Below are 12,870 nucleotides of genomic sequence, written 5' to 3' on the forward strand. Positions count from 1 at the left end.
AGGCGCTGACACTGACAAAAAGGGAATATCGGATGACAGCAAGGAGCCAACACCGATTACAACCCGCCGATCTTTCGATTCAACTGGTGCGGTATCTTCAAGTTCTCAGATGCATGACATTCAAGAAGAATCAGAAGAATCAGATGGAAGCAGCATTTACAGCGATGCTTATGAGGATCTGTCTGACATGGAGGGAGACGGGTTTTTATCACTAGATGCGGTCGTTGACAGCCCTGTCGAGCCCGCAGTCCCTCAGAAGGTTTTAGAAAAGGCTATGGCCAAATCTAAAGAGGCCAATTCATCCCAGCAGTCCTCGCCGGCAAAGAGTATCCCGCCGATGCCTCTACAAACACCCAATGATTGGGAAACTGCAAAGGCGTATTGGAGGAGCTTGAGTCCGGAAGGTAGGCGTCAGCTTGAAAAGGAGGCCATGGAGGATTCGGACGAGGAATCCATTCCAGAACAAGCAGTACGTCGACCAAAGCAAAAGGCAAAGACTCAACTGAAGGAAAAGACTGTCCAAGAGGCTGTTCAAGAGCCCTTGGAAGATAATGAAATGTCTGTTTCGGAAAAGCTTTGCGACCCAAACCGAGTGTATCAAATCCAACCAGGTACGAGCTGGCCCCGTCGTGATGATGAGAAGCTTCGGGCACAAGCTTCTACTTCAGACAAGACGAAGTCAGCGGCGGGTGGCAAGCTCCGAAAGTCTATGCGAGGCGCTGCGGCTCCAGTACCCGAACATTCAGAGCCAGCTCAAAATGGAAGCAGCATGCGAAAGTCTATGAGATCCGGTGCTACCACGTCGAGCCCGCAGGAGTCAAACGGAGGTCATCTACGCAAGTCTCTTCGCCAAGAGCCTGTAAGTACCGTTACTCAAGACACTGGGATGCGTAAGTCGCTCAGAGCGAACGGCTCCACAGCCAATAGCACAAATATGGCTTCAACCTTGAGAAATGGAGCCCGGCCGATATCTTACCAACCGGCAACCACTTCCGAACCGGTTAAAACACAACGTCGGACACATTCTGAAGACAGAGGACCTACTATGCGAAATGGTACGAAGCCAACTCTGGCACGCCGAGGATCTGACTCCAGTGAAAGCAGTTTCCGACGTGCAAAGGTTGGAGGCGGAGAAGGGCTTGGTTTCCGTAGGACGATGAGAGGAAGTACACGAGAACCGACAGCAACAGCAGCAGCGCCTCCTCAAGAAAATGCTCGGGCAAATAGCCGGTTCAGCTTACGATCTCTGTCGCCTACGGGATTTAGACGCAACTCCAACACAAGTTCGCCTCCCCCTGTTGCGATGGATAGTCGTATGCGTCAATCGTTGCGTTCCGAACCAAGTGAAAACAGGTCTTCTCGCATGCGTGTCTCTGGCTTTGGTCGCCCGACCAAAGCTAAGAAGTCAAAGAGCGGCAGTCGATTTGACGATTCAAGCGACGAAGATGAGTCTCGTCCAGCTTTCCGCAGTCGATTTGTTGATTCCAGTGACGACGACGCTCCTTCACCCCTGCCAAAGCACAAGCGTGTACCCAAAACAATGCGGGGTTCGGCTTCGAACAACGCCGCGGCCGCTGCCATGAAAACCCCTGCCTCTCGTGCTAGCGTTGAGGATTCCCCTGATCTTCCAGACAGCGATAATGAGGAAGAGCAGATACAACCAAGGATCGCTTCCAATGGTGCAGCGTCTCGATCCACCCCTATCCTCAATCGAAATGGGTCAGGACGAGGCAGCTTCGGGGTGCAGGCAGATAATGCCGAGAAAACGGGTGCCCGACCAGGTCACAAGCGGCGAGGCAGCTTCATGTCGTCCATTCTGCGTCGTAAGAAGGATCCCTCTGATAAAATTTCTCGCAATACGAATGAGAGTGCATCACGAAGAGATACCCATCTAGAGCGAGCACCAGAGCGTCTTGCCGTTATTCGGAGCAACAGTGAAGGGGCTGCCCACAACTCACGCCTTCAGAAACGTGGGACAAACTGGCCTCTCCAAGATCACGAGCAGGCTCACGAAGAAGAGGATCATTTCGACGATGGTTCTCAAAACACATACGTAGTGGATGAGGAGAAGAGGCCTTCAACTGCTGGCGGTGTCGGCCGGTCTCCTTCATCCCCAACGACAAAGACGGGCTTCCTCAAGCGTCGCAGTACTTCTCATAGCCAAATCGGTTCCCATGCTAGGTCCGATAACGGTTCAGAAGTAGGCACGCCCAAGAAGAAGAAATTCGGAACGCTGCGCAGAATGTTCAAGCTTGACGAATGAGTGATATCTTCACACCATACTTCATTGCCCTCATGGTCCTATATCAATTAATTGTTACAGTGCGCTTCATCAATCATGCCACTCCTCTGCGTCTCACACTCAAAAAACACTCGCTACAAACATCCCTTTTGTTTCATGAAAGACTAGTGCGTTTCTTATTACTTTCGATAATGCGCCATCGACATTCTTGGATTAATTCACGAACTATGGGCTCACTTTGGATGAATTAATGGATGGTTAAAACGGTTGGATAACATGCAAGGTGCAAACCAGGATTGAGAATGGGCCGAGCATAATATATAGTAGTTATTTATCTTCCCCTTAGGTTTCCTACCTGCAACATAAGATACCTGTCAAGCCGCATTCTTACACCTCGCAACTGGTACTATTACCATTGGTTTCAACGCCTTGAATTTACGTTCGACACGTCGTTACTCCGATAATTGGACATGTTATAAGACATTATCTTTATTCTTAATAATACCGCGAGCATACTATTATGATATATTGCTTTTAGTTCTATATGGTATCACCCAATTCGTTCCCGTTGCCTTTCCTATCTGTATCTGCCCATCTGAAGTTGGTCAGATTTAGCTTCGCCGTCAACGCCTTGCCCCAAATCGTTCATCTATCTAGAAAGAGCCTTTTATGTAGCTTTCAAACCTGGACACTGGAGCCAGAGGTTACCAAATGCAGTCAACCTATCAGATGAAAATGCAAACCGTAGACAACCTCATGCACCCGCCAACAACTCCGTAGTCACGAACCCCACGTCTTCCTAAGGAAGTTTGCGTACATTCTCCGTAAGAAAGTCGAACTTGTTAGAAAAGCGCCATACATAGACGCTGCAAGACCCCGCAATAAGTATATGCAACAGCAAAATATTGGTTTTGTAAGAAGTGGTGAAGACTAGTTTTTTTTTATCGCGATTTGTCACTGCCACGTGCCTTTTCACGTTCAAGTAGAAGCGTTAGCTGACTTTTTGTGCGCCCTAAAGGTACACTGGCAGATGTAGTCGGCGGAGTCGGAGTGAAGCGAGCATCGAGAACTGAGGGCTGGGGTGGTACAACCGGAATGGTATGGTGCTCGGGTCGTGTGTGGTCGATGCTGCTCAAGTCCGATGTGGATCCAAAACCAGACTGATCGAGAATAGTGCCTGAGACAGCAACATTGGATGTTGACGAGGTAGCCTCCGTGAAGAGCCCTGACGCTCTGATGTTGTTTTGCGACTTTGCTCGGTCGTGTCCTCCATGAGACTGAGATCGAGCCATATAAGGCGGATCCTGGCTCTGATTACTCTCCAGAGATCCGACTCCGAATGTCGATCTTGACGAGGTGGTAGATCCTCTTCGTGATCCATGATTTGAAAGATTGATGAGAGACCGAGCTTGAGGAAGCACTCCTTTCTCGCGATGAATGCTACGGGGTCGATCTCTCGACGGCGACGGCCGTTTTTCCTCCTCTATCACATCCCTTGCTACTTCGTTCCTGTATGATACCGGCCGAACAGGTGCAGCTGGTTGCTTCCCACGTGCTTTTGCGCTCATCACAGGACGCTCCTTAACCGTACCATTGCTTTGGCTGCTCGTTGGTAGGTCGTGTTCCACACTTGTACGGGTATTGGGAGGTACAAGCCGCTCCAGAGCGGCATTTCGTGACCCACCAGATGTTCCAAACCCAGCTTCTCGAATTAAGGGTTCTGCAATTGGAGTCGTTTTCGATGGAATCGTTTTCCTATTAGCAGTGGGTGAAGGAGTAAGCTTCTGTGGAGATGGTACAGCGGTTGTTTTCTTCCTCGGCGAAGTCGCTACATAAACGGGTGCCTCAGATGCTGTTGCAGCTGTGCTCCCTGACGATGGAATCTCATCTTCATCTGCGGATTCATGGGGTGACACAAAGCGAGCCGTCGGCCGTGGCCCTGATGTTGACGGCCCTCGGGCTTTCTTCAAGATCGGGTGAGCTGGTGGCGGTTTTGAGGCACTCGAAGATAGGGTTCTCAATGCCGAGTCGGTAGGTTTTGATGGGTGGGACCCTTGAGGTTGTGGTGGAGGTGGGGTCGCCTGAGATTCAGCAGCTTCCAGAATTTGTTTGATTAGGGGGGGTATCTACACGGCGTCAGTTGGTGAAAGGGGCAGGGTTTCTTTTGACCAAAGGCCTCACTGCTACGTACATCGGGTCCTTCCCATCGGTTTGGTGGTCCCTTGAGGGGGACAAATGTTGGCCCAACAGAGATCTCTTCGTAAAGTTTGGCTAGGGCACTGCCTTTGAGAAACCTGCGATCACTTCCCCAAACGTGCCACCAAAAGTTCTCGAGCCGGCAGGCTGTCGGATCCTTAAGCTTTTTGTATGTGGTAGTGTACACTAAGCAAGTATGAGCTGTATTCAAGACGTGTGAAAGTAATGAGTTTACCATGCCAATATTTCCAAACTTTTTCAGGAGGCACAAGAGGAAATTCAGCAACCTCCTTGTAGATATTTTTCGAGTTCGTGACAATGCCCTTTGGCAGAATCATAGGCATATTTGGATCCATGGTTGGAATTGCGAGAACCGGCAGGGTCAGGTTGCCATGAATAATCTCTGCGGCGACAGGATACAGACTTGTAGAGAAGAGACTCGGTCTGCAAGTATACCCTTACGGTTTCTCGATGCAGTGTTTATCAACAGCTACAAATGAAGCATTGTCGTTTCAACAGTGATGGGTAAGTGGTCGGCGTGCAAGTGAAACTCAATGGCTTTGAGTGATTGTGGGCGCACAATGTCAGTGATCGATGAAAGTCGTTCCTCTTTCTTTTCTGCCGCTTGCAAGCAACATAAGGCTTCAATGCAGTTGCCTTGAGATCTGGGAGTAAGGTAAAGTAGATTGCGGTGGTGGGCGATTGTCGAATCGGCGCAGTCGTCGTTCAAATTCGCCTGAGCTCGGCAACACCAAAACCCGAGCTGTGAAGTGCAGTAGCTGACAGCAGTTGAGGGCGCACAAAAAGTCCGGGTTATACAGAACTTTTTGTCTCAGTTCTTATTTTGTTTCTCCTCACGTGGGTCAGCAGTTGTTGATTCCTTCCCAAAGAAACACCGTTGCAAAAAAGAGCTTCGAGATGATTTGCGACTCGTAAGCTTGTGACGCAAAAAATTGGCTTCTCGTGTGTGAAAAAGCGGCGAAGTGATTTAACAGTGGACCTTGTACTGATGAAGCGAAACAACTTTGCTGGGTGAAACTCAGGTGGTGTTGCAGTAGAAAGCTTAGCTCAGCGCGAGCTTTTAGTTGCAGCTGGTATCTAAATCGAGAGGGCCATTCGAATACATAAGTGCTGTGTAAGTGTAACAAGGCGTTCGGAACTCTTTTGTTACATCTGCAACTCGAGATTTGACAGTTGAGAAAGTCTGCGGGTTATGGTTAGGAACACATGGGGCGAGGAGGGATTGGGTTACAGATGTAAAGAAAATTTAAGGGTCCAAAGGCGAAAAAGTCAGTACCTGCTAGTGAGCCGGCGAAAAAGACGGTGGAGAGCCAGTGGAGGAACTGATGATAATGGCTGAAGATAGAATACTTGCAGCTCAAGCTCATGGGTAGGATCCGGTCTAGTGAAATCGTCGGGCCGGGGTATATGAAAACTTCAATAGCGGCGGCGGCGACGTCGGAGTTGGTAGTTGACACCGGCCTCAAGGTGAAGGGGTAAGTTGATGTATTCCGGGTATTCGAAAGGCATTCGCACTTGATGCCGATGAGTTTCGGAGTCGATGACGCTGCTGGCGAAACAATCCTGGAAAACACCCAGAAAGAGGAGGATAGATACTAAGTTCGATGTGTTGCCGCAGCCTCAGTAACAAGGTAGGTAGGCAGGCAGTTATGGCTTGTTACTGTCGGCTTGTGACGAGATAGGGCAATTGATGGAAAGGAGTTGGTCGGCTTGTTTGGCTAATAAGATGGCGGCGAAAGACGGTCAGTTACCCTCCGGAGAGGCCGCTGTTTCGCTACTTCGCTGACCGGTCCAGGCCAGAATGATCCAATTTTGACGAGTGAGTGCCCTGTCGACGCATCAGAGCCTCTGCATCACTTAGAAAGCCGGGGGTCAAAGTCCCAGTGACAGTGACTTATCAGCCAGCAAGTTTAGTCTATCGCTTCGATGGAGGTGAGTTGAGGTGAGGGATTGCTCTGTAAGTGGAGATTGGTACCCAAAGTACCTGAGGTAGACACATGTACCTGAGCTGTCTCGTGGTTGAGAATCGAGAGGTGCTACCAGGTCCTTGCTACAAATACATGTATAGGAAACCTAACCAAGGGCACGCAAAGACCACAACTGGAAGAGTGAAAGAGAATTCGAATGTGGAGGAGAAAGATGTTATGTTTATGTTTATGTTGATCTGATTTGATTTGCTTTGATTGTCGGTTGAGCTGTTCCTTCCCCAGCTTAGCTCCAATTCTTCCCTGGGAAGGAAGGCACCTTCAGGCTCCGAGTTTAGAGGTTGACGGGCTGACGGGTTCCTAGTGGCTGGGTCATAGGTGCTGTATCTTCCATACTTAGCCCACTAGATCGCCTGTAAGTTAGTGGAGGCTAGTTCGGGTCCAATAGAGGGAGGCAGGTTACACTGGAACCTGAACTACCGCACACGCGGGCACCCCTTCCATCCATGTGACGTCGGGTGTGTGCCGAGCGACTGAGATGGACTGAGTTGAGCTTCATGGAGGATATCTTGCATCGACATATGTACATTTGCAATAGAAGCAGGGTAGTTAGTTCATGGCTGGCATTGCAAGATGATGATGATCCTGGTCTTCAGCTTCGTAGGCATCTGGATTTGCATGGACATCACTGCAGTAGCCCATCTACAAGGTACTTATACGATAAAGAACACCTCGTTTCTTTCCGTGTCATCGTGTCCCGGTGGCTGAGCATGGTACTGGACTGTACCTTGGAAGACAGGGACAAGGACAGGGACCTCAGCATCAAGATCACGAGGCCATTATTGACATGAGGTATCACCAATCATCAACTTCCGAGTCAACGACATGACATGCTGTGCAGTACCGTACCTGTATGTACTGCCCGGCTGTATGCAGGGCGAGCTGTCGTTTTGAATCAGAACCTGGACGGCCTACATGTTTCGTGCAGACCGAGCATGATAGGTAATTAAGTAAACTCACCGCCTTGTGTCGATAATTGTCCGTCCTTAAGGTCGAGGACAGAAATTCATTGAAAAAAGACTTGGCCTTAACAACCTTGGCTGAGTTGGATATTAGGTACCTAGCTACTCGGAAACTGGGTATCTTGCAATAAGCCATCATATGGAACCAATGGTTACTGTACTTGCGGGTTTTCAAACTCGAAACAAGCATTGTGCACACCCAATGCATGCGCTTTGCGGCTCTGCATATATCCTGTCTCTTATCCCTTGACTGTTGCAGGCAGTTCCTGACTCGAAACCACCCAATACGGCACGATCATCGATCCTACCGAAACATGGCCTTCACACCCAACAACTTCTAGAACAAGTTACTTACCTACCTAGCGACTCAGTTGGTAGATGTCTCTATCTTTGTTGGTCTTCTGGCCACTCAGAAGCTGAACCCCTAACATTGTCTGACACAAGTCCTGACATTGGATGACCAGCCATGCAATCCTTAGGATTGGCTGTACTGTACATAGGACTGAGAGTTTTACCGGGTTTCCCCTCCATGCCGGTTCAATCCTTTCCATTGTCGTTCCTTTCTTTTTGCTCCTCTCCTGCCTTTCCCCTTACAGAAGCGTCAATTTCTTCGAGTCTTCTGATCTGTTTCCTGGCGGGGTCATTCGTTGCCCAGAACCATTGTGGTCGTGTGACGGACCAGATCAGCCACCCAGTACAGGATCCATACAATACGATACGGTATTGATCAGACTTTGTTATTGTCTTCCCCGCTTCGCGGTTATTCCTTGTTTTACTTTTCACGAGATCGATCCAACCCAACTCAGTGTCCTTTTACCTTGAGGACTAGGGCGACCATGGACTCGTTCCTGGAAGCACCTGACGTTGAGATGATGAAAGGAGGGGTTCAGAGTCAGCCACCCCGTCGGCCTCTTTATCGATATCTCGGCCGACAAGACTATCGAAGTCATAGCACTTTGCCTCATAACAGATTAATTTCCCGTGCCTAGGACTGAAATGGTTAATATCAGCAATACCTAAAGTCGGCTTAGAGAAGAACGTCGGCTAACTGTGGAGAGCTCAAGCTTCCTGGAGCTCTATTTGGGGCGGGTATAATAGAATCCAAGACGGAAGCCGGCCTACTGCATACATAGGTAAGATAAGTAAACACGCACAATCCATCTCTCTCACTCAGATTATCGTTCGTTTACCCACGTGTCCAATACTTCAGTGCAAGGTACCACAAAACGAATCTGACCATCCATTATCCAGCATCGGATTGACAGGTCCCCCCCACGCTTTGAACCACACCAAGCTTTGTGGTTGTGGGGATCCTTGCTTAAGATCCCGGGACTGAGCTTCAATGGGACATGAGGGGTTATGAATGATCAAAAAATAAACTACCAGCTTCCTATCTCATCACCATATGCTGATGCTGACTTGCACCATCTGGATAGGTATACTGCACCTTACCTACTGCTCAGAAGCTACACACGTAAGTACCTGAGGTACTGTAGAGTAGCTATCTGTACAAAGTAGGTACCTACGATTGCCCATTCCGCTCAAATAGCCTACCCTGGGATCGCCATCTTGCTGTACACCAGATTGCAGGTCACAGTCACGCACCAACACACACAAATTACATCCACTGTGGCTGCATTCTGGGCGTACAGGGGCCCATTGCTAATGTACTGTAACTACCTCTATGTATATACAGCACAGAACCCGAGTTGAATGACCAACGCTAACCCACAAGGGCAGCTGTTTGGCTGTACCGTGGCCTCGGAGTCGACGAACATGCTGACGTCTCAACAGATTGATCTTGTTTCGGCAATACCGCAGGTTGCATCCGGGAATGCCATGGAGTTTAAGGTGCAGCTATCCGATCTCGGGCCGTGTCGCACAATCTCAATATTTCTGTTCTAATACAGGTAACTACCCTTCATTTCGCGGCATGTACCAAAAATTGGTTTGGGAATACATTATCGAGAAACTCGCGCCTTTATGCATAGTTGTAGCCACGGTGAATATCACCAATCAAGCAGACCATTCCATCCGGACCTTCTCTCCGATTTCATAATTACTGTATAATGGATGGTTGAGCTTTATAGGCATTTGAAAAGAATTAGAACACCTAAACTTCTGAGAAGACATAGTAACATGTATATTGAACCAGATGTGGTCTCAAATACAAAACGTGATTAACTGATTTCCAGGATGCTCGATATGGCGGCATCCTGCAATCCTATCATTAGATACATTATCGAATTCCAAAGTCGCTCGCATAAACCAGAAACAGCGCAATTTTGACCTAACTCCTTTTTGTTTCGTTGCGCACAGTTTAGGTAACCGTATAGCCGCCATCAACTCGGATGTCAGCTCCAGTCACATAAGAAGAAGCCTTGGAGCGGTCAGTCACGCATTCACAATGTTGTGTGGCAGAACTTACATCAGAGAGAAGGAATGCCACGGGTCCCATAAGATCTTGGGGCTGTCCCATCTTGCCTTGAGGAATGAGCGAGGTCCACTTCGCCTTGAGATCGGGGTTGTCGTCAAGAATCTTCTGGGTCCTATAGTAGTTGTGTCAGCCAAGCGGCTCTCGGACAAAAAGCCAATAATATATCTTACAGTGCCGTTAACATGTAGCCGGGCGAGATGCAGTTTACTCGAATATTTGCCTGAGCCCACTCAACGGCCAAGGAAGCAGCGAGATGGCGCACACCAGCCTTGGCGGCATTGTAGGGAGCCTGAGGCTGCGGAACGTTGACGATAGAGCCAGACATGCTACCAATCATGACTATGCTTCCAGGAGCCTTCCTCTCCATCAAGTGCCTGGCGACTGAGGTTGCAAACAGGTAGGTGCCGTCGACATTAACAGCCCAGAGCTTGCGGAGACGGTCGATAGGGTAGTTAACAGCTTCGAAATTCTCCGTGAAACCAGCTGATGTGACCAGATTGTCGACTTTCCCGTGCTCCTTAACGACCTCGGCAATGCATGCCTCGACAGACTCAGGATCGGACACATCGGCATAGTGAGCCGTGACCTTTGGGATTCTATAAGGAGTGAGCCATTGATTCTGCCAAACAAGAAGCTTCGAAAACTGGTGAGCTTACCGTCGAGCTCGAGGATTTTCCTTCTTGAATTCTTCAATGATCAAACTGGTCTGCTTCTCGGCCTCCTCCTCTACAATGGCATTAGAATTATATCCTTTCACGAGGTGCAGTTACTTACTGTTCATATCAACAAGGGCAAGGTTGGAACCAGAGAATACCATTCCCTGACCCATGACAAGACCCAACCCACGCGCTCCACCAGTGACGATACCAACATGGCCGTCGAGCGAAAAGGTGGGCAGGGTGGGCTTCACATACTGGCCACCAGTGCCCGAGACAGGCTCACTGCTAGGAAGCTCGTGGTCCTCGGGGTACTCAACCTCGATCTGAGGATCAGTCTGGGCGTATTTTCCCGGTTTGTCCTGACGAGGAGGGAAATTGTGAAGCTTTCGCACAGCAGGAAGAGTGAAGGTAGGGCGAAGAACAGACGGGGCAGCAACACGACGCGCACAGAGGCGCAAAGCAGGTGCAAAAGACATGGCTGACGAAGAAATTGAAGACGTCACAACAGAAAAGGGAGGTGAAGAGAAAGAGAAGAATCGAGGAGATAGCGGAATGATTTGGTCTTATGGATGGAAGTGAGCAGTGTGTGCCAGCTGCCAGCTATGAGCTCACTTGAAGTGGCGGTAGGGAATGAAGCTGAAGCTTCTCCTCTTGGAGTTTGACGTCGATGGTGCAGGGATTAGCAGTGTATGATTAGCGCCCAGGAACGAAACGGGGAAAAGATATGCTGATGGTATAATGATGACTGAAACGCAAGTTGATTACGAACAATCGAGGGGGAGTTAGCTGAAGAGCTGAGGCGGGAGAGTTAATTGGTATTTATTCCATTTCAATTGAGCTGTACTGTAGAGTAGAATGTACGAGACTCGTCCGATGAATACTTTTACAGTAAAGCCTGCATGCTATGCTGTAGGTCTCCCGCTTGGAATCTGGAAAGAACGGAAGATGGATGTCAGCTAGATAGCTCCCCACTTGCCTCACCGAGAAAACCAAGCTAGATGGAAGGTGAACCCCCACCCCCGCCCCCGGTCCGTCCGGCGCGGCTTCCTTTCCCCTGGGTGACCCCCCAGGACGGACCGCATCTTGAAATCCACAATTTCCATCTCGAGTCCTTAATCCTTGCGACAGGATGCATGGATCCAATTCAGATGATCCAATTTGTATCAGCAACGACGGTCTAGAATTTGAATTCCCATCTTACTGTCTCGTCTTACCAAGACAAATGAGTATTACAGTACTGCCCAACCATCCGTCCATCCACCCATCCATCTGCAAGCCATGACCGTGATGGATGGTAATGCCCCGCCCCAGGCATCAACTTGAAGAAGTTTGTCCAAGGACCTGGCCTGGCTTTTATCTATCTGCTAACTTCAAGACTATACTGCAAACAGGAAAACACTCCTCCTTAAACTCTCGACGTCTTGGCCGAGATAGAAGCTAGCTCCAACATCAACATAGCTGGCAGGCAGCAGCTTTTCGACAATTGGGACCCAAGCCTACATATACAAGTCCGATCGCGGTAGTGGATAACCCCTGAACACTTTAAACGATCCCGGGTTTCCATTTTTGGCATCTGGTGTGGAGGTCACACAAATTCTCCACTAGGTTAACAGCTTCCCCAACCAAGGAGAGGGCATGGGTATCGATACCCAGGGAATTCACCTCTCTTGCTTCCAATGATCTCTGCATTCCCTGCCCGTGGTCGTTCCTCTGCATCAACCGACCCCGCTCGACGGCATCAGGAAAAGCTTCCAACACGTTCTAGACAATCGTCGACGTCGCTCGTGTCCGGCCGAGTGTTTCAGAGCCGCAACGGCCTATGATCGGTGATCGAGACACTGGCAGAGCCTGCTGGAGAAAGAAGCAAAGATGTACACGCGGCATTGGGCCAAGAAAAGCCATCATATCATCATGTCGGTGGCGAGACTATCAAACTCGGTGTGTGCATCTGCTGGCTGTGCACCATTTCACCATTCGGTATACCAAAGCTGGAGATTCAATACACGATAATTTACTGCAATGCATAGTAGCCACGACACCGATCGATCAAATCTACAGTATTTCCATTGAGAAGAGAGAGAAGAGGAAACTAAGGAAGGACATCATGAATTTGACAGATCTTGTTGAATATGATCGTCGGGTCATGAGGACCATTGCTGAGACGACCAGACCGGTCATCAAAAGCAAATTCGACCAGGTCTCTCTGTTCTAGAGCCTGGTAGAAACTGGTTGCAACCCAACCGTCTTAAGCGAAGGGAATGATGAAGCTGGGCACTGTTAGCATATCATGGGAATAGTAGAGCATATTTTTCAATGTGGAGTCTGTCATCGTCAACAACAACTCCGCCGTATTGCCCTTTGTTCCTAC

At 49.2% G+C, this 12,870-nt stretch overlaps 2 protein-coding genes across 2 annotated transcripts; both read right to left on the minus strand.

The window, feature by feature from the left end:
- Window positions 1-3,079: 3,079 nt before the first annotated feature.
- On the minus strand, window positions 3,080-5,047 carry B0J16DRAFT_139752 (uncharacterized protein). Its single transcript, XM_046121875.1, has 3 exons — window positions 4,674-5,047; window positions 4,434-4,624; window positions 3,080-4,368 (listed from the first exon to the last, which is right to left on the minus strand). Exons 1-3 carry the CDS (start codon window positions 4,792-4,794, stop codon window positions 3,184-3,186), a joined length of 1,497 nt encoding a protein of 498 aa, XP_045983359.1. The 5' UTR covers window positions 4,795-5,047; the 3' UTR covers window positions 3,080-3,183.
- A 4,548-nt stretch (window positions 5,048-9,595) lies between these two features.
- On the minus strand, window positions 9,596-11,149 carry B0J16DRAFT_139824 (uncharacterized protein). Its single transcript, XM_046121876.1, has 5 exons — window positions 10,618-11,149; window positions 10,500-10,569; window positions 10,014-10,439; window positions 9,835-9,955; window positions 9,596-9,786 (listed from the first exon to the last, which is right to left on the minus strand). Exons 1-5 carry the CDS (start codon window positions 10,976-10,978, stop codon window positions 9,727-9,729), a joined length of 1,038 nt encoding a protein of 345 aa, XP_045983360.1. The 5' UTR covers window positions 10,979-11,149; the 3' UTR covers window positions 9,596-9,726.
- Between the last annotated feature and the right edge of the window lie 1,721 nt (window positions 11,150-12,870).

The sequence above is a fragment of the Fusarium flagelliforme genome (assembly GCF_020744385.1).
Source record: "Fusarium flagelliforme strain FIESC 12 MPI-CAGE-AA-0113 chromosome Unknown B0J16scaffold_4, whole genome shotgun sequence".
Taxonomy (NCBI): domain Eukaryota; kingdom Fungi; phylum Ascomycota; class Sordariomycetes; order Hypocreales; family Nectriaceae; genus Fusarium; species Fusarium flagelliforme.

What these genes read in the sequence shown, in the direction of transcription:
- B0J16DRAFT_139752 (XM_046121875.1), bottom strand. Translation starts at nt 4,794, where the DNA reads ATGGATCCAAATATGCCTATGATTCTGCCAAAGGGCATTGTCACGAAC. An exon ending in AGTTTGGAAATATTGGCATG is followed by an intron (nt 4,625 to 4,673) that starts GTAAACTCATTA and finishes ATACTTGCTTAG; the next exon opens with TGTACACTACCACATACAAA. An exon ending in ACCGATGGGAAGGACCCGAT is followed by an intron (nt 4,369 to 4,433) that starts GTACGTAGCAGT and finishes GACGCCGTGTAG; the next exon opens with ATACCCCCCCTAATCAAACA.
- B0J16DRAFT_139824 (XM_046121876.1), bottom strand. Translation starts at nt 10,978, where the DNA reads ATGTCTTTTGCACCTGCTTTGCGCCTCTGTGCGCGTCGTGTTGCTGCC. An exon ending in TGCCCTTGTTGATATGAACA is followed by an intron (nt 10,570 to 10,617) that starts GTAAGTAACTGC and finishes ATGCCATTGTAG; the next exon opens with AGGAGGAGGCCGAGAAGCAG. An exon ending in GAAAATCCTCGAGCTCGACG is followed by an intron (nt 10,440 to 10,499) that starts GTAAGCTCACCA and finishes CACTCCTTATAG; the next exon opens with AATCCCAAAGGTCACGGCTC.